This window comes from Budorcas taxicolor, chromosome 18 (assembly GCF_023091745.1).
Source record: "Budorcas taxicolor isolate Tak-1 chromosome 18, Takin1.1, whole genome shotgun sequence".
NCBI lineage: Eukaryota > Metazoa > Chordata > Mammalia > Artiodactyla > Bovidae > Budorcas > Budorcas taxicolor.
The window spans coordinates 59,548,763-59,569,729 of NC_068927.1; the positions used below are offsets into that span (position 1 = coordinate 59,548,763).

At 40.0% G+C, this 20,967-nt stretch overlaps 2 protein-coding genes across 2 annotated transcripts in view; both read left to right on the forward strand.

Annotated features, from left to right (window-relative positions):
• LOC128063521 (zinc finger protein 350) overlaps positions 1 to 20,967 on the forward strand; it is a 442,658-nt gene that overhangs the window by 40,004 nt on the left and 381,687 nt on the right. The gene's annotated exons all lie outside the window — the stretch shown is intronic.
• On the forward strand, positions 8,959 to 9,897 carry LOC128063536 (vomeronasal type-1 receptor 4-like). The gene has a single exon (XM_052656313.1). The coding sequence runs from the start codon at positions 8,959 to 8,961 to the stop codon at positions 9,895 to 9,897; it is 939 nt and encodes a 312-aa protein (XP_052512273.1).

A 20,967-nucleotide genomic window follows, 5' to 3' on the forward strand; every position in this document is an offset into this window, starting at 1 on the left:
TTTTTCAATTTAATTTCAATTTTATTTAATTTTTTTCAATTTGATTTTTATTTTTTTAAGTATAGGTGACTTATTGTGTTAGTTTCACAGCAAAGTGATCACCAGAGAATTTTTTGTTATATTCTTTAACATGATTCAGTCAGGGGTCTCCAAGGCCATCCTCAAGGTTGATAAATCATAGAAGGACTCTAAGTTTCAGAAGTGGTTACACTCAAGGTTACTTTTTATTGCAGTGAAAGGATGCAGGTTAGAATGAGCAAAGGGAAAAGGTGCATGGGACAAAGTCCACAAGAAACCGGGCTTAAGATTCCACATGTCCTTTCCCAGGGGAGTGACATGGGGGTGTTGTGAGTTTGCCCTGAACAACATGTAACAGTATACATTAAGTGTTGTCAGCCTAGGAAGTTCACCAAAGCCAGGTTGCAGGGTTTTCTTGGGGGTCATGCAGGTAGCCCCGAGGCCCCGTGTGACTGACATCAGCTACTCAGACCCTATCCCTCCAGAGCTGAAATAGCTCTTCACCATAAATGGCATTGTTAGGATTAACTTTCTGGTCCCACTGGTCTTGTATGGACCAATGCCTCGAGTTTATCAAAACACTCTTATCAGGAGGATAGTCCAGACTTCAGAGGCTATCTCCCAGGACTGAGGCAATGCTGAAGACAGGTCTTTCTTTCAAATATTAAAGCTTGAGCAAGCAAGGCTTGCTGGATTATCACTTTCCTACATGGTCATAGTGGATGATTTCCTTGTTCTATCTTTCTAAATGATGTCTGGGAATTTGGCGATGATGTACCCTGGCACCAAGAGAAGCAAGAAAAACTGAGAAAGTTTCCATGATTGTGAAGATTTTGGAAAAAGTATTTTGTCTAAACATTCAGCTTGCTTCTTTAAAGCAAAGTCCCCAGAAATTTGACTCACAGCGGAAGGTTTCTAGAGGATGGTGTACAGAGGGGATGGGAATTGGGTTGAGGTGAGTGGGATAGAGGAAAATATAGACCCATGAGGAAGAGGGAGGCCCTGAAGTCTAGAAGTGGCCAGTTGGGGTGCACGGACTGTGAGGGTAAAGAGTTGTCAGAGGGAGAGGTTTCCAAGGAGGGCTAGAATGGAGGTGGGGTGACGAAATGGAATTCAGGTGGAGATTCAGTTCAGTTGAGTCACTCAGCTGTGTCCGACTCTCTGCGACCCCCATGGACGGCAGCACGCCAGGCTTCCCTGTCCTTTACTGTCACCTGGAGTTTACTGAAACTCATGTCCATCAAGTCGGTGATGCCATCCAACCATCTCAACCTCTGTCATCCCCTTCTCCTCCTACCTTAAATCTTTCCCAGCATCAGGGTCTTCTCATCAGGTGGCCGAAGTATTGAGTTTCAGCTTCAGTATTAGTCCTTTTAATGAATATTCAGAACTGATTTCCTTTAGTGTTGACTGGTTGGATCTCCTTGCAGTCCAAGGGACTCTCAAGAGTCTTCTCCAACACCACAGTTCAAAGGTGTCAATTCTTCGGCACTTAGTTTTATTTATAGTCAAACTCTCGCATCCATACCTGATTACTGGAAAAATCATAGCTTTGACTAGACAGACGTCTGTTGGCAAAGTAATGTCTCTGCTTTTTAATATGCTGTCTAAGTTGGTTATAGCTTTTCTTCCATGGAGCAAGTATCTTTTAATTTCATGGTTGCAGTCACCACCTGCAGTGATTTGAAGGCCTCCAAAATAAACTCTGTCACTGTTTCCATTGTTTCCCCATCTATTTGCCATGAAGTGATGGGACCCAATGCCATGATCTTCACTTTCTGAATGTTGAGCTTTAAGCCAACGTTTTCACTCTCCTCTTTCACTTTCATCAAGGGGCTTTTTAGTTCCTCTTCACTTTCTGCCATAAGGGTGGTGTCATCTGCATATCTGAGGTTATTGATACCTCTCCCTGCAATTTTGATTCCAGCCTGTATTTCATCCAACCCAGCATTTTGCATGATGTACTCTGCATATAACTTAAATAAACAAATCAACAATATACAGCCTTGACATACTCCTTTCCAATTTGGCACCAGTACGTTGTTCTGTGTCTGGTTCTAATTGTTGCTTCTTGCCTGCATACAGATTTCTCAGCAGGCAGGGCAGGTGGTCTGGTATTCCCATCTCTTTCAGAATTTTCCACAGTTTGTTGTGATCCCCACAGTCAAAGGCTTTGGCATAGTCAATAAAGCAGAAATAGATGTTTTCCTGTAACTCTTTTGCTTTTTTGATGATCCAGTGGATGTTTGCAATTGGATTTCTGATTCTTCTGCCTTTTCTAAATCCAGCTTGAACATCTGGAAGTTCACGGTTCATGTATTGTTGAAGCCTGATTTGGAGAATTTTGAGCAGGTGGAGGTTAGAGAAGAAAATTTAAATCCTGGCCTTGCAAGGTGATGGGACAGGTGCTAAAAGATTGATAGAGACCTAAGAAGTACTGGGGTGAAAGTCTTTGGGTGATAAAAGTAGATTTTAGGGTCAATATAGAGATAAAGGGATGGACGTATCAGGGCAAATTGGGAGTGACTATTTCATTCCCCACAATTCATACTCTCATTTTCAGTGGAGTCACAAGTCACTTGTGGGTCATCTTTTCCATTTTCCCCATATAACGAAAATTCTGCTGATGCCAAATACTCCTGGGACTTCCTTGGTGGTCCAGTGGTTAAGACTCCATGCTTTCATTGCAGGGGACAGCTGTTTGGCCCCTAGTTAGGGACCTAAGATCCTGCAAGCCACACGGAATGCCCTCTTCCAAACCTTCTAATAATGTTTTAACATACAGTAGGTCCCTTGGTAGAAGGTGAATGATAACACAGCATCAGGATTTTATTCCTCTCTGGAAATTTCGAGCAGGAACAGTGACTAGTGTGGACCCGCCAGGAGCATCTCTTTACTGGTCCTGGGCTCCAGTGTTGGAAACAGGAGACCTGACCCCTTTGCTGTACTCTGATTCAGCAACTTTTATGCCCCAAACTGATTTCATGAAATTCCTCTTACTTAATTATAGAGTTTTTAAAATTTAACACCCGGTTTACATAAGAAATAAAGTATAACTATAAGCAAAAGCTGGAATCAAGATTGCCGGGAGAAATTTCAATAACCTCAGATATGCAGATGACACCACGCTTATGGCAGAAAGTGAAGAGGAACTAAAAAGCCTCTTGATGAAAGTGAAAGAGGAGAGTGAAAAAGTTGGCTTAAAGCTCAACATTCAGAAAATGAAGATCATGGCAACTGGTCCCATCACTTCATGGGAAATAGATGGGGAAACAGTGGAAACAGTGTCAGACTTTATTTTGGGGGGCTCCAAAATCACTGCAAATGGTGATTGCAACCATGAAATTAAAAGATGCTTACTCCTTGGAAGGAAGGTTATGGCCAACCTAGATAGCATATTAAAAAGCAGAGACATTACTTTGCTGACAAAGGTCCGTCTAGTCAAGGCTATTGTTTTTCCAGTAGTCATGTATGGATGTGAGAGTTGGACTGTGAAGAAAGCTGAGCACCGAAGAATTGATGCTTTTGAACTGTGGTGTTGGAGAAGACTCTTGAGAGTCCCTTGGACTGCAAGGAGATCCAACCAGTCCATTCTAAAGGAGATCAATCCTGGGTGTTCTTTGGAAGGAATGATGCTAAAGCTGAAACTCCAGTACTTTGGCCATCTCATGCGAAGAGTTGACTTATTGGAAAAGACTCTGATGCTGGGAGGGATTGGGGGCAGGAGGACAAGGGGACGACAGAGGATGAGATGGCTTGATGGCATCATTGACTCAATGGATGTGAGTTTGAGTGAACTTTCGGAGTTGGTGATGGACAGGGAGGCCTGGTGTGCTGCAATTCATGGGGTCGCAAAGAGTTGGACACGACTGAGCGACTGAACTGAACTGAACTGATACAGTATTGAAAATGTTATAAGTAATGTTTGTTTTTTGTGTGTGAAACTATCCCAAGATGTAACCACTTGCAATAGTTTTTTGGGTCTGACCACAAAAATGTTTTTCATTGAACAGAATCCACTGTTGTCGTAGAGCTGTAGGCAGCTCATTATCCCATGGCATCATCCCTTGGTGGTTCATGTCACATTACAGGCAAAAGGGCCTTTGCAGATGCACGTAAGGTTATTAATCATGTGACTTTAAAATCGGGAAATATTCGGCATTATTTGTGTAGACTCGTTGTAGTTACATGACCCTAAAGAACAGAAAGGCCAGTTAGATGCAACTGAAGAGGAAGAGATTGAAAAGAGGAAGGGGAGGGTGTCACATTGCTGATGTTGACTTTCAGATAGAAGAAGCCATGTAGAAGCAATTGTGAAGAATTCTTGCAAAGACATGTATCAACCTGGAAGTAACTCACGGAGAGGCTCCAGTTAAGAGCCCAGGAGAGCAGACCACTCGATTCTGGCCTTCTGACTAACTGACCTGTCAGAAGATGAGTGAGTGTTATTTCAGGTGCTAGTTTCATGGAAGTTTGTTACCTCAGCAATAAAAACAGAATAATAAGCAATAAAATAAGCTCCAACCTGTTGCTCTGTGAGAAACTAGAGTGTCGTGATGGGGTGGGTAGTGGGAGGGAGATTCAAGAGGGAGAGGACATATGTATATCTATGGCTGATTCATCTTGATGTATGGCATAAACCAACACAATATTGTAAAGCAATTATCCTACAACTTAAATAAATTGAAAAGAAAAAGCCTTTTTAAAAATTAGGGAAAATTCCCATTTATTCTTACAACTGATGGAGTGGGTTGCCATTTCCTCTTCCAGGGGATCTGCCTGACCCAGCGATCGAACCCATGTTTTCTGCTTGGCAGGTGGATTCTTTATCACTGAGCTTCCAGGGAAGCCCTTCAAAGGAGTAAACCTGATATTATATCACAATTGGTATAAAAATGAATTTTTAACATACTCTGTTTTGCTAATCTGACCACAAAAATGTTTTAAACTCCCTGTGGCTTTCTTCTCTCTGCCCCCTTTCTTCCCCTGCCCTCTCTATAACCCTGGGCCCCAGGTTCACTCCATCACCCTCTTATCCTCATGGCTGCTTTTCCCTCTGGCCTATTCCTACTCCACTCAGTGACACACCCACACACTGTCACTACCCCAAGGACTCTAGTTCCCAGAGTGTGTCTTGACGACAGGTCGGACTGTTGTCTGCTATTTTAGATGTTGTGTATTGTAGTAAATATTGTCTTTGTAATTGTCCAGGGTTGGAAGCACTGTAAAGTGTAGGAAAGCTCCCATTTTGAGGCATCCAGAAGTTTGAAGATACAACCGTCCTTCTTATCACTGAAGTGCATATGTGGTGACTGTGGTTTCCTGAAAGAGTGTAATTCTGAGTTTATGTGTGTTTAGATTTATAAGTACTTGTGTATGTGAGAGGTAATTTTCATGTGTGCAGTGTGTGCATTCATGGTTGTGAGTGTGCCGTTGAAACTGTATGCGGATGAGAGTGATTATGTGTGTGCCTAAATATCTGAATGTGTGCAAGTATATATTTGAGTGTGTGGATGTCCTCGCATCGCCGCATGTAAATGAGCTTGTATGTGAGCATTTGTGTGTGCTTGTGTAGAATGGATTGTCCTCCATTATGGCTCTAACAACTGACTTGACAATTGGGAGGGAATATGGAACGAACCTGGATCGAAGATTTAATATATGTGTAAGGAAAACCTGAAAAATTAGATTCAATTCATTATATATATATTATATATATATATATAATATATATATACATTATATATACACATTATATAATATATATATACACATTTTTTCTTGACCCTATGGTAATGTATCTCTTAATTAAAAATGCAATCCTAATTTCTTAATGAAAAGTTTGCACAAAAGTAAGTGTAGATAACTCTGCTGACCTCTCTATGGTCTTGAATTGAGTAAGTAGCATTGACTTATCTAACATTTATGGAAATAGTAGAATCTCCTTGTTAAACCACCTGATCCTTGTTCTTTTGTTTGCATGGTTCTGTTTTCAAGCTATATCTCCTTCTTCTGTGGGTAGTATCTATATCTGCTTCCAAAATTACTGAAGGTCTATATCAAGAATGTTTATTTTCCTAACAAATTACATATTCATTGATACTGATGTGTACAAATGAGTATACTGATGTCTAATGTAGATTGTTGAAATCATGTCCTTCTTATTACTTGTATCCCTTTTGAAAACCTCAGATGTGAGGACAAATTCCATTTCTTTGTCACACTTTAACTGATGGACCAGCTCAGTGTATGAAATTGGGAAAGAACTGTCCTGGGTAGAATTTCTCAGTGAGGCAAAACCTCCATTGAGACATAGATGTTCAGCCAGTTTCTTACACATCAGTCCTAAGTTCTTCCTGCTCCCTGCATGTGAGCCCTGAGTGCCTCCTGGGATTGTGGAAAGTAGAGGGCCTGGCAACCCACTCCAGTATTCTTGCCTGGAGAATGTCATGAACAGAGGAGCCTGGGAGGGCTACACTCCATTGGGTCTCAAAGAGTTAGAGACAACTGAAATGGCTTAGCACACTCACACGTAAGCATCTGTCACAAACAATCCAAAGTCTCTTAAGACATATTAGATAGAAACTTATATTGTCATTGGTAATTAGCGACTGGAAAAATATTTTCAAAAATAATCACAGCTCCCAAATCTGTTCCTCCTGCCAGCGCTGCTACAGGTGACATGATAATTGCAGTTCTGAGGGGAGGTGAGGTCACAGGATCACAAACTCATATCTCAGGGTCCAGCTAGCCCTCCTGCACAGATGCTGATTGCTTTGACTTTCATTCTGAGCCCATCATCCAGGAAGCAGGAAAAAGTCCCTGAGTTTTTTTCTGTATTTTTCAGGGAGATAGAATCTGTAAAGGAAGGATCTGTATAAGGAATCATGTAAGTGAACATATTGGACAAAGGGATTCTCCCTTGTGTGAGCCTGATCCAGCACCAAAGCCCTACAGGAAGGTGGGATAAATCCTGAGTCTGAGCTGAGGTGGAAAGGAGTGACTGGGTGCTAGATCTTTCACCAATTCCTAATGGCTCCTAATGTGATGCATATATGACTCACTGACAGAGATTGTTCTGGTTTAATACTAGTGTGTTATTTTATAAAACTAAGGACTGTATTTCCCCAATTAATACGATGTTCAGTCTACTTTCCAGGAATCCTATGCCTACATTTCAGGTTTCACAGGTGAGCACATACATAGTTCATCTTTGTAATGAAGAGTATGACGAGTCTATAGAAATCATCTGACCTTGTGCAGTAACAGTGTGTCTGGGCAGCCACTGCTGGAGTAGAAATGTCTCTCTAACGCTGGATGTTGTATGAATTGCTGAGAAGATTAAATTATTGTGTCTCTGTTGATTGTGGAGAGACCCTTTTCACTTAAATTAAGGAATCAGCATGTAAGAAAAATAGAACGTTATGCAATTCAGATACCATATTTCTGCTTCTTTCAAAATTATGATACTCATTCAAAAAATGTATGTTCTTTATACCATACACAAGTTGCTCACCTAAACGTTGATTTTGCATGTATCTTGTATTTTCATATCTTTCACAAATCTTGCCTTATTGGTAATACTTGTACTTGTTGTCGTTTCGTCGCTAGGTCATGTCCAACTCTTTTGCGACCTCGTCCAGTGTAGACCGCCAGGTTCCTTCTTTCCATGGGATTTCCCAAGCAAGGATACTGGAGTGGCTTGGCATTTCCTTTTCCAGGGGATCTTCCCCACTCGGGGATCAAAACCATGTCTCCTGTGTTGGGAGGCATGTTCTTTAGCAGCTGATAAAGCAGCTGGTAAAGAATTCCACCTGCAATGCAGGAGACCCCGGATTGATTCCTGGGTTAGGAAGATCTCCTGGAGAAGGGATAGGCTACCCACTCCAGTATTCTTGGGCTTCCCTGGTGGCTCAGATGGTAAAGAATCTGCCTGCAATGTAGGATACCTGGGGTCGATCCCTGTGTTGGGATGATCTCCTGGAGGTAACACTGCAGATATTACTAAATAAATATATATATCACATGAAATTAATATGAATACGAATTTTGTTTCTTTAGTGAACTATTAATCAGGTATCATTGTCTGCTGTTCCATGAAACTATGACTTGTGCCGTTGTGCTTTTTCCTGGATTGAGAGTAAATGAGTCTTTTTTGCTGCCCTAATATTGAGCCATTCTTGTATTCATTAAATCCAACTTGAACACAGGCCAGTTGCCAGCAGTATTATATTCCTTGTGAATATCTATAAAATTTTATTCAAAATTTATACTTGACCCTAGAATGTCTCTTTTGGGAGGCTTTGCCATGAGGTATGCAGGATCCTGTTCCCTGACCAGGTATCTAAACAGCACAGGCTGCATGGAAGTGTGAAATCTTAACCACTGAACCAGCAGGGAAGTCCCAGTACCTAAATTTTCAAATATAATGCTACCAGACTAAACTGAAACAACAAGTTGTAAAACTAAACTAAGATCTGGTTTAGTTGAGGAACACAGGCCACTAGCATTTGCATGTATTCTGGTGCAAATGCACCTTCCTTGTTACCAGGGCAGCCAGATTCAAATCCTCACTAGCCATCTGCCCACAACCAATGAGTGAATATAGACTAAGCATTTAACTTCTCTGGGTGATGTTTCCCTCATCTTTATAAAGGAGATAATACTGTCTGCCTCACGAATGTGAGAGGAATAAAGATGTTTTCATTTGTGTGGCTTTCTTAACAGTGATTCATTCAATCAAGTATTTTCTAATGGTTATTCATTCAACTCTTGGAAGCACTGATATGACAGGAAAACATTAACTCTTTTAAAGTAGGAATTGCTGATAAGTGGAGAACATTGGATTTTTGTTGACCTGCTACTTATGTTCCATGCCTCATCTTCCCATTCAAGACCTTCAGCTCAGAAGACAACCATCAGTCACTGAGACCTGAGAGCATGGCTACTGGTGATTTGGCAGCAGGAGCCATCTTATTATTACAGACAGTATTTGGAATGCTGGGGAATTTCTCTCTTCTTTACTGTTATCTCTTCCTGTGTTGTACTGGGGATAGGCTGAGAACTGTTGATTTGATTGTGACGAATCTTATTGTAGCCAACATCTTCATTCTGTTTTCTACTGGATTCTGCAGTCCAATAACAACTTTTGGGTGGAGTTGTCTGAAAAGTGGATCTGCATGCAGAGTTTTTGCTTATCTTCGCGGAGTGGGCAGGGGAGCATCCATTGGCATCACATGCATCTTGAGTGTCTTCCAGGCCATCACGATCAGTCCCAGGAACTCCAGGTGGGCAGAGCTTAAAGTGAAAGCTCTCAAGTGTGTTGTTCCTTCAATTATCCTGTGCTGGGTCGTGAACATGATGTTAAATATCATTTATCCTATTTTCGTGACTGGAATATTGAGTAACAAAAGCATCACAAATAGAAAAAGTTTCCAACATTGTTCTGCTGTTCCTAATGATCATTATGGAGAAACATATGCAGCAATGATGTCCATGCCTGTTGTCTTTTCTTTTGTGGTCATGATCTTGGCCAGTGGCTCCACAGTTTTCACTCTGTACAGGCACAAGCAAAGAGTCCAAAATGTTCATAGAATCAATGGCTCCTCCATATCCTCTGCTGAGTCCAGAGCCACTAAAACCATCCTTCTCCTGATGGGCATTTTTATTAATTTTAATACACTTTCCTCCATCTCTTATATTATTTTGGGTATTTCCAACAATGCTGGTTTGTTCATTTCGACCATGTCTGCAATAGTCATTTCATGTTTCCCAGCTATCAGTCCCTTTCTGCTTATGAGTCGTGACTCCAGAGTATCCAGGCTCTGTTTTGCTGGGAAAAGGAATGCAAACTCCCCTACTCTTAACAGAAAGGTGTAAATGGTATGTATTTGCACTATATTCATTGGCTTATTCACTCAATCCCTCAGAGTCCTAGGTAAAATGTGAGTGGTTTACCAGAGGATGGTAAACAGGATGTGGTGAGCATCTTCTTCAAACTAAACAATGTTGTGATAGTAATTGCAAGGAAGTATCATACAATTATCATGTAAATACTTCTGTAATGGACGTTCTACTAGTGCTTGCAATTGAAGGGTTGAGAATTTATGTAATAATAAACAGCAGGTCCTCAAACAGTCTGCTTCTTATAGACACATGTAGAAGGGTAAAACTTAAATGTATCAATGTAAATTTGCTAGAAATGGAGTAGGCATGGAATATTAGGAAAATGTGGGTGGAAATGGAAGAGCATGTGGCAGGTCATTACTGAATCTGAAGACAATGGAGAAGGGAATTTCAGTCCTTGAATAAAGATTTTTGAAGGTAGTCATTAGTTTTGTCAATTTTATCCTTAGAATGACAACAATTGTTTAGATGAAATACAGTGTTTTGTGGGGAGATGAGTGTGTTTAAGGATTTTTCAGGTAGAAATGGCAAGATTGAAGTGAAGTGGTGTACAGGAAAGCATAAAATTATATTTTACCATATTTTAAAAAATCATGTGATTATGATAATTGAAAAAGTTGAGAATTGCATGGAACTTGGATCTGTAGAAGGCAGAATTTTCTTTCTTTTGTGAAGATGACCATATTGGTAAGTAGAGGTTTTCAGATGCATACTCACATATCCAAAGCTATGAAATTACTTTGTAGTGGAGACTTCCATTAAATTCAGAGCACCGGAGGAAGAACCGTTTGAAAGGGAAAGGGATCCATCCTGTGCATATGGAGTTTGTGGCTCCTCAATTTTCAAGGTGCAGAGTGAGTATTGCCTTACTGTTATTGTTCAGTCCCTCTGTCAAGTCTGAATGCCACCCCATGGACTGCAATCCTGTAGGGTTCCCTGTCCTTCACCACCTCTAGGACATTGCTTAAACTCATGTCCATTGAGTCAGTGATGCCATCCAACCATATTATCATCTATTGTCCCCTTCTTGCCCTGTCATCAATCTTTCCTGTATCAGGGTCTTGTCTAATAAGTCAGGTTTTCACATCACGTGGTGAAAGTATTGAAGCTTCAGCTTCAGTATAAGCCTTGCTAATGAATATTCATGTGGTCCCATCACTTCATGGCAAATAGATGGGGAAATAATGGAAACAGTGGCTGACTTTATTTTTTTGGGCTCCAAAATCACTGCAGATGTTGATTGAGCCATGAAATTAAAAGGCGCTTTCTCCTTGGAAGGAAAGTTATGACCAACCTAGACAGCATATTAAAAAGCAGAGACATTACTTTGTCAACAAAGGTCTGTCTAGTCAAGGCTGTGGTTTTACCAGTAGTAACGTATGGATGTGAGAGTTGGACTATAAAGAAAGCTGAGCACCGAAGAATTGATGCTTTTGTACTGCGGTGTTGGAGAAGGCTCTTGAGAGTCCCTTGGACTGCAAGAAGATCCAACCAGTCCATCCTAAAGGAGATCAGTCCTGGGTGTTCATTGGAAGGACTGATGTTGAAGCTGAAACTGCAATACTTTGGCCACCTGATGAGAAGAGCTGACTCATTGGAAAAGACGCTGATGCTGGGAAAGATTGAGGGCAGGAGGAGAAGGGGATGACAGAGGATGAGATGGTTGGATGGCATCACAGACTCAATGGACATGAGTTTGAGTAAACTCTAGGAGTTGGTGATGGACAGGGAGGCCTGGTGTGCTGCAGTCCATGGGGTCGCAGAGTCGGACATGACTGAGCGACTGAATGAATATTCAGGATTTATTTCCTTTGGAATTGACTGGTTTGATATCCTTGCAGTCCAAGGGACCCGCAACAGTCTTCTCCAACACCACAGCTCAAAACCATCAATTCTTCAGCGTTCAGCCTTCGTGGTGGTTCAACTCTCACATCCATGAATGACTACTGGAAAAACCATAGCTTGGTCTGTACAGACCTTTGTTGGGAAAGTAATGTGTCTGCTTTTTAATATGCTGGCTAGGTTGGTCATAGTTTTCTTCCAAGGGTCAAGTGTCTTTTAATTCTATGGCTGCAGTCACCATCTTCAGTGATTTTGGAGCCCAAGAAAATAAAGTCTGTCATGGTTTCCATCGTTTCCCCATCTATTTGCCATGAAATGATGGGACTGGATGCCATAATCTTTATTTTTTGAATGTTGAGTTTTAATCCAGATTTTTCACTCTCCTCTTTTACCTTCATCAAGAGGCTCTTTGATTCCTCTTTGGTTTCAGCCATAAAGATGGTGTCATCTGCATATCTGAGTTTATCAATATTTCTCCCAGCAATCTTGATTCCAGCTTTTGCTTCATCCAGCCCAGCATTTTGTATGATGTACTCTGCATGTAAGTAAATAAGCAGACTGACAATACACAGCCTTGATGTACTCCTTTCCCAATTTTGGACCAGTCCATTTTTCCATGTCCAGTTCTAGCTGTTGCTTCTTGATCTCCATATAGGTTTCTCAGGAGGCAGGTTAAATGGTCTGGTAGTCCTATCTCCTTAAAGAATTTTCCAGAGTTTGTTTTGAATTTACCACACTGTCAAAGGCTTTAGTGTAGTCATGAAGGAGAAGGAGATGTTTTTCTAGGATTCTCTTGCTTTTTCTTTGATTCAGAGAAAGTTGGCAATTTCATGTCTGGTTCCTCTGCCTTTTCTAAATCCAGCTTGAAAATCTGGAATTTCTTGGTTCACTTACAGTTGAAGCATGTCTTGAAGAATTTTGAGCATTAATTTGCTAGGATGTGAAATGAGTGCAATTGTGTAGTAGTTTAAAGATTCTTTGACATTGCCCTTCTTTGAGATCGGAATGAAAACTGACCTTTTCCAGTCCTGTGGCCACTGCTGAGTTTCCCATATTTGCTGGCATATTGAGTGTAGCACTTTAACAGCCTCATCTTCTAGGATTTGAAATAGCTCAACTGGAATTGCATCACCTCCACTAGCTTTATTTGTAGCAAAACATAAAAGATCTTAATGACCTAGATAACCACGATGGTGTGATTGCTCATCTAGAGCCAGACATCTTGGAGTGTGAAGTTGTGGGCCTTAGGAAATATCACTTCAATCAAAGCTATTGGAGGTGATGGAGGCTTTCTTTGTATCGACATTCTGAAGCCAGTAAGAGTATTGAGAATTCAACAGCTTAAAAATATAATAACTATTTTGACCTAATGGGTCTATATAGATTAAACTTTGTACCCCAAAGAGAAACCACCATCTTTAACTCACATGAGACACTTAAACATTTTCCACAAACTAGATCACAAAGCAGCAAGAAAAAATACAGTCACACACATACCTACAAATATGTGTATATATATGCTTGAATTCCTTATACTGTATTTTTATTTTCCTACTTTAATACTATTATTTGTCCATATCACCTAAAAAAAATTAGATGAATACAATAACAAAATTTCAATTAATAAATTAGTCTACTTGTTTAATATAATAATTTATTCATTTGTGTATCAATAATTTATTTTTTATTTTACCCATGTCAATTTCATTCATTAATTTTCAAATATAATTCGACCTTACAATTTTTTTCTTTGAAATCTGTGTACTTATTATGTGTTGGCTTTCATTTAGAAATTTATATACATTTAAAAGCTAGGATATATGTATATGTATAGCTAATTCACTTTGCTATAATGTGAAACTAACACAACATTGTAAATCAACTATACTCCAGTAAAAATTATAAAAATGAAATAAAAGTAAAAAGTCAAAGTTAATCACAGTGTCATTTTATCTGATACTATCAGGACATTGAGATAATAATCTATCCACTCTTTCTCATATTTCTTTTCAGAAGGCTTCAAAGAGGATTTTATTTACTTTTTTCTTAATTTTTAATTTACTTTTATTTGAACTTAAAAATTTTTTTCATGTTAACTAAGATTGAAATATAGTTGATTTACAGTATTATATGTTTGATGAATACAGAATAGTCATTCACAGTTTTTAAAGGTTCTACTTCATGTATTGATTGGCCATGTTTCCTGTATTGTGCCATATGTCTTCATATCTGATTTATTTGATGCACAGTAGTTTGCATCTCTTAATCCCTTACCTTTTCTTGCCCTTACCCCCTTCTCCTTCTCCACTGTAACCACTAGATGTTTTTCTATATTTACCAATCTATTTCTTCTTTGTTACTTTCTTTATTCTATTTTTAGATTCCTCAGTGAAGCAAATATCGTATAGTATTTATTTTTCTGTTTGATTTATCTCTTTAAGCATTATATCCTCTAGGCCTATCCATGTGGTTTCAATGGCCAAATTCCATTGTCTTTAATAGCTGAACAGTATTCTGTTGTGTATATATCACCTCTTCTTTACCCATTCAATGTTGGTAACTCAATTTGTGTCCATATCTTGGTTATTGATTTTAAAAAAGCCACTTTCAACATTGGGGTGCATGGTGCCTTTTTTTTTCCTGCATGACACTGCACATGGAACTTCCCTGACCAAGAATCAAACTCATGCCCATTCTGCAGTGGCAACACCAAGACTTAACCACTAGACCAGCTGTAGAGTCCTACAGGTTACTTTTTGAAGTAGTTTCTTAATGTAGAGTCAGGTGTGGAATTGCTGGATCATATGGTAATTATATTTAGAGTGTTTTTGAGGAGCTTCCATACTGTTTTCCATAGCGGCTACACCAATTTGCATTTCCCACCACAATGCACAAGGGTTTTCTTTTCTTGTAAAAACTGGCCAACATATCTGTTGATAGCCATTCGGACAGCTATGAGGTAATATCTCACTTTTGTTTGACTTGCATTTTTGATGACTAGCTGTGTTTAGTATCTTTTTATGTGCTTGCTATGCATTTGTATGTCTTTGGAAAAATATCTATTTAGGCCTTCCACTTATTTTTTCAGAGGGGTTGTTTGTTTTTTAATATTGAGTTATATGAGCTGTTCATGTCTTTTGGATATCATATCGTTTGCAGGTATTTATTTCCATTCCATTGGTTGTCTTCTCATTTTTCAGTGGTTTCCTTTGCTGTGAAATGGCCTTTAAGTTTAATTGTTGTTATTCTGGCTCCTCTGTTCATTGGATTTCCCAGGCAACAGGAATACTGGAGTGGAGTACCATTTCCTTCTCCAGGGGATCTTCCAGACCCAGGGATTGAACTTGCTTCTCCTGCATGGAAGGCATATTTTTTTATTTTTTTCCAGGTAGATTCTTTACCACTGAGCTAACAGGAAAGCCCCTTAAAATTAAATAGGTGTCCAATTTGTATATCATTGCTTTTGTTCCTTTTCCCTTAGGTGACATATCCAAAAAAATATTACTGTAATTAATATCAGAGAAGTTCTTCCTATCTTGTCTTCTAGGTGGTTATTTTCCATTACTATACTTTCTATTTGCCCACAAAATGTAAACTGCACAAGGGTTGTGTGCCTTGTTCATGGAGTTCTGTCCATTGCCAGCAGATCAAGTGCTCGACGCAGCATGTAAAGTATATTCAGTGTATTTTATGGGAGGAATGGAATAATTCCTCCAATGCTTGTTGAGGTGTTACCTACCTTTCTGTGTCACTATAATGTACTTTCCATCCTTTTCACCTTCTGTCTCCATTTTGCAAGTCATCTTTGTAACTATCACAGTACGTTTTGTTGTGTTCCTTTCCTATCACTGTTTTTAGTGACTTGTGTTTATTCCCAACAATTGTGACACCAGATAAGAGTGGGTTTTCTCCAGTCTGCAAAGAGATTGTTCAACTCTCTGGAAACCAGCTGGGTGTCCTATAGCTCACTTCAACTCTGACACTAACTAATTGACTCCACAAGACTGTCCTCAGTTCACATGCAAGTCCCAATATTGGGGGCCCAAGGCACTTACATTTCTGTCTGCCTTGAGTATAATATCAGATATTCCCATACTCAGCCCTCCCCCAATTCAAGTTGAAGAATTTCAAATTAGACACAGTTATGATAGTAATTGTAATGAAGTATTATGTAATTATTGTGCAAATACTTATTTAATAGATGGTCTACTAATGCTTGCAGTAGAGGGGTTTAGATTGGATACAACAATAAACACTCGGTCCTCAAACAATCTGGATGTTATGAAGAAGTGTGCAGCTGTGTTACTTAAATATATCACTGTAAAATTTCCTAGAAATGAGGTAGGCACGGAATATCAAGACAAGGTATGTGAGAATTGAATAGTGTCTGAAAGAAAGGTCATTACTGATACTGAAAACAATAGTGTTGAAGGGGAAATTTAGTCCTTATATAAAATTTTTGGCAGCCAGTCTTGAGTTTTGTCCATTATACCTTGAGAAAACATTTATTTCAAATATGATATTTTGTGAGGAGGTGAACATGTTTGAATATTTTAGGCATAAATGGCCAGATTGAACTGAAGTGGTGCAAATTAGAGCATAAAATTACTTTTTACCATGTGTTTAAACAACATCATGTGGTAGTGACAGTTGAAAAAGATGTGACTTGCATGGGACTGGGATGTGTAGAACTTCCAGATGTTCAAGCTGGTCTTAGAAAAGGCAGAGGAACCAGAGATCAAATTGCCAACATCTGCTTGATCATAGAAAAAGCAAGAGAGTTCCAGAAAAACATCTATTTCTGCTTTATTGACTACGCCAAAGCCTTTGACTGTGTGGATCACAAGAAACTGTGGAAAATTCTGAAAGAGATGGGAATACCAGACCACCTGACCTGCCTCTTGAGAAACCTATATGCAGGTCAGGAAGCAACAGTTAGAACTGGACATGGAACAACAAACTGGTTCCAAATAAGAAAAGGAGTACGTCAAGGCTGTATATTGTCACCTTGCTTATTTAACTTATATGCAGAGTACATCATGAGAAACGCTGGGCTGGAAGAAGCACAAGCTGGAATGAAGATTGCTGGGAGAAATATCAATAACCTCAGATATGCAGATGACACTACTCTTATGGCAGAAAGTGAAGAGGAACTAAAACGCCTCTTGATGAAAGCAAAAGAGGAGAACGAAAAAGTTGGCCTAAAGCTCAACATTCAGAAAACGAAGATCATGGCATCTGGTCCCATCACTTCATGGGAAATAGATGGGGAAACAGTGGAAACAGTGCCAGACTTTATTTTTGGGGGCTCCAAAATCACTGCAGATGGTGACTGCAGCGATGATATTAAAAGATGCTTGCTCCTTGGAAGAAAAGTTATGACCAACCTAGATAGCATATTGAAAAACAGAGACATTACTTTGCCAACAAAGGTCCGTCTGGTCAAGGCTATGGCTTTTCCAGTGGTCATGTATGGATGCGAGAGTTGGGCTGTAAAGAAAGCTGAGTGCTGAAGAATTGATGCTTTTGAACTGTGGTGTTGGAGAAGACTCTTGAGAGTCCCTTGGACTGCAAGGAGATCCAACCAGTTCATTCTAAAGGAGATCGGTCCTGGGTGTTCTTTGGAAGGAATGATGCTAAAGCTGAAACTCCAGTACTTTGGCCACCTCATGTGAAGAGTTGACTTATTGGAAAAGACTGTGGTGCTGGGAGGGATTGGGGGAAGGAAGAGAAGGTGACGACAGAGGATGAGATGGCTGGATGGCATCAGCGACTCGATAGATGTGAGTTTGAGTGAAGTCTGGGAGATGGTGATGGACAGGGAGGCCTGGCGTGCTGCGATTCATGGGGTCGCAAAGAGTCAGACACGACTGAGTGACTGAACTGAACTGAACTGGGATGTGTAGAAGGCAGAAAATTTTCGCTTTTGTGAAGGTGACTTGGACATTTTGGGGAGAAAGAGGTTTTCAGGTGCACACTCATGTCTCCAAAGTCATGAAATTAGTTTGTGGTGGAGACTTCCATTAAATTCAGAACAACAGAGGAAGAGCCAATTGAAAGGGAAAGACATGGCTCCATTTTGGGTATGTTGAGTTTGTTGCTCCTCAGTTTTCATGGGGCAAAGTGCATATTGCCTCAGTTATAGGACAGATTTGTCTGTGGTTTTCTCTGTATTGACATTATGAAACCAATGAAAGTATTGAGAATTCAGCAGTTTGGAAAACAAAATAATTATTTTGGGTGAATGGACATCTTGCACCCCACAGAAAAATACTGCTCATGAGACATTTAATGATTTACCACAAACTAGATGGCTCAGATGGTAAAGCATCTGTCTACAATGTGGGAGACTCGGGTTCAATCCCTGGTTTGAGAAGATCCCCTGGAGAAGGAAATGGCAATCCACTCCAGTACTATTGCCTGGAAAATCCCATGGACAGAAGAGCCTGGTAGGCTACAGTCCATGTGGTCGCAGAGTCGGACACGACTGAGCGACTTCACTTTCACTTTCAGATCACATAAAAGAAGAAGAATATACAAACATACCTAAATATAGAATGTGTATATATGTCTGCTTGTGATCTTTGTGTATATTTGTGTGTCTGTGTATATATGCCTATATATGTATAAAGTCAGTCATGTTTGGTATTTATCAATAACATATTGGAAAGTTGTATTTAATAAAAATTTAAAATAGCAGTAACTACAATAGTTATAAATCTTTTTTTTAATTTGCGCTTTATTTATTTATTTACTTTAAAATACTGTATTGGTTTTGCCATACATTGACATGAATCTGCCACGGGTGTACATGAGTTCTCAATCCTGAACCCCCCTCCCACCACCCTCCCCACATTGTCGGGGCCCAGCCCCGGTGGATCCAGGGTAATTCGAAGTGGAGATGGCGTTGGCGAGGAGAGACTTATTTATTTAGAGATATAAAGAGAGATTAGAAGATAATAGTGTAGTAGAGAAAAAGGGGCTGAGATTCATTGATTTACACAAGAAGCCAATAAAGTCTCAAGACAAGAGATTTGCGCCATCTACGTTAGGCCACAGGCACCCTCCCAGTCTCCCGAAGGAGCGGAGATGCAAAGCGCCTCCCCGTTTGGGTCTTAGAAGCCCAGGCAAAATTAGTAGACATGGTGAGCTTTTGTGTTCCAGACGGGAATTCAGCCTGAAAAGGAGAAGGAGGGAGAGGGAGAGGGAGAAAGAGAGAGAGAGAATTGACACAGGGGGAGCCAGATTTCCGAGAAACTGGTTCATCTCTTATTTTCCAGAAAAACTTTTATACTTTTAGTTGTACATATAGATCAATGGATAATACAAAGTCATGCAGAGTCAGCAGCCCTGACCCTTATTGAGAGCAGGCTTTTTTCTGCATACCTTTCCCACAAACGTTGTTGAGTATATTATCTTCTGGCCTTGGAGGCCTGTAGGCATTTTATGACCTTCTTGATAAACGCTGCTCAACCAGAAGACTTATTTCCCCTTGAAATGTTTTTTCTTTATATTTCTAATCTATATTAGCCTCAGAAAGTATCAAACAGAGTTAGATTTTCACGAAGCAAAGGTGCAGCAAGTTATAACAAAGAAAGAACCAATTAGCTCAGAGGTCTGATGTGGTTAGTTTCAAGGCTACACTTGTTTTTCTTACATTCTAACTATGTTAACTAATGCACTCCCAGGTGCACAGTGGATAAGAGCTAAGGGAACTTGGCAGCAAGCATTGGCTCCACAGTGAAATCTTACACCAGCACTATCCTAATAGCTTTTAACGCTTTGAAAGGCTCTATGTTTTAGGCTACCCATGCCTCTCACAGTTGGGGGGCTGTAAACAATCACATGTGTAGTTGTAAAAGTCCAGGTAAACGTGTCAGGCAAGTTAGAGAGCCATCAGAGGGGTTTGAGCTGAGACACTCCTTTTATATGCAGGAGACTATTAACTGGAGTTCTAATTTAACTTTTTCCAGAGAAAGGTGGTTGGGGATAGCCCCCTGTTAATGTCAGAGGAGTTGGTGAAAGTCATGAAATAATAAGACAGACAGATTCTGGTTTTGGGGTAGATGCTCGAGAAGTTCCGGGAGGAGGGGGCCATGAGGCCTGATCCTGCCTTTGCATGTCAGGCCCCTTCTTCATGACCTTTGCCATGGGCGGGGTTCCCCATGCTGGATCCGGGCACCATATCATCTTTCTGGGTCATCCCAGTGCACCAGCCCCAAGCATCCTGTATCTTGTATTGAACCTAGACTGGCGATTCGTTTCTTACATGATAGTATACATGTTTCAATGCCATTCTCCCTAATCATCCCAACCTCTCCCTCTCCTGCAAGGTCCAAAAGTGTGTTCTGTACATTTGTGTCTCTTTTGCTATCTCACATACAGGGTTATCATTACCATCTTTCTAAATTCCATATATATGTGTTAGTATACTGTATTGGTGTTTTTCTTTCTGGCTTACTTCACTCTGTATAATCGGCTCCAGTTTCATCCACCTCATTAGAACTGTCTCAAATGTATTCTTTTTAATGGCTGAGTAATACTCCATTGTGCATATGTTCCACAGCTTTCTTATCCATTCATCTGCTGATGGACATCTAGGTTGCTTCCATGTCCTGGCTATTATAAACAGTGCTTCGATGAACATTGGGGTACATGTGTCTCTTTCAATTCTGGTTTCCTCATTGTGTATGTCCAGCAGTGGGATTGCTGGGTCATAAGATAGTTCTATTTCCAGTTTTTTAAGGAATCTCCACACTGTTCTCCATAGTGGCTGTACTAGTTTGGATTGGAGCCATTCTGACTGGTGTGAAATGGTACCTCATTGTGGTTTTGATTTGCATTTCTCTGATAATGAGTGATGTTGAGCATCTTTTCATGTGTTTGTTAGCCATCCATATGACTTCTTTGGAGAAATGTCTGTTTAGTTCTTTGGCCCATTTTTTGATTGGGTCATTTATTTTTCTGGAATTGAGCTGAAGGAGTGGCTTGTATATTTTTGAGATTAATTATTTGTCAGTTGCTTCATTTGCTATTATTTTCTCCCACTTCACCTTGCTTATAGTTTCCTTTGTTGCGCAGAAGCTTTTAATTTTAATTAGATCCCATTTGTTTAGTTTTGCTTTTATTTCCAGTATTCTGGGAGGTGGATCATAGAGGATCCTGCTGTGATTTATGTCGGAGAGCGTTTTGCCTATGTTC

Bases quoted from the DNA above. Each gene is read 5' to 3' on its own strand.
- LOC128063536 (XM_052656313.1), top strand. From the start codon at position 8,959: ATGGCTACTGGTGATTTGGCAGCAGGAGCCATCTTATTATTACAGACA.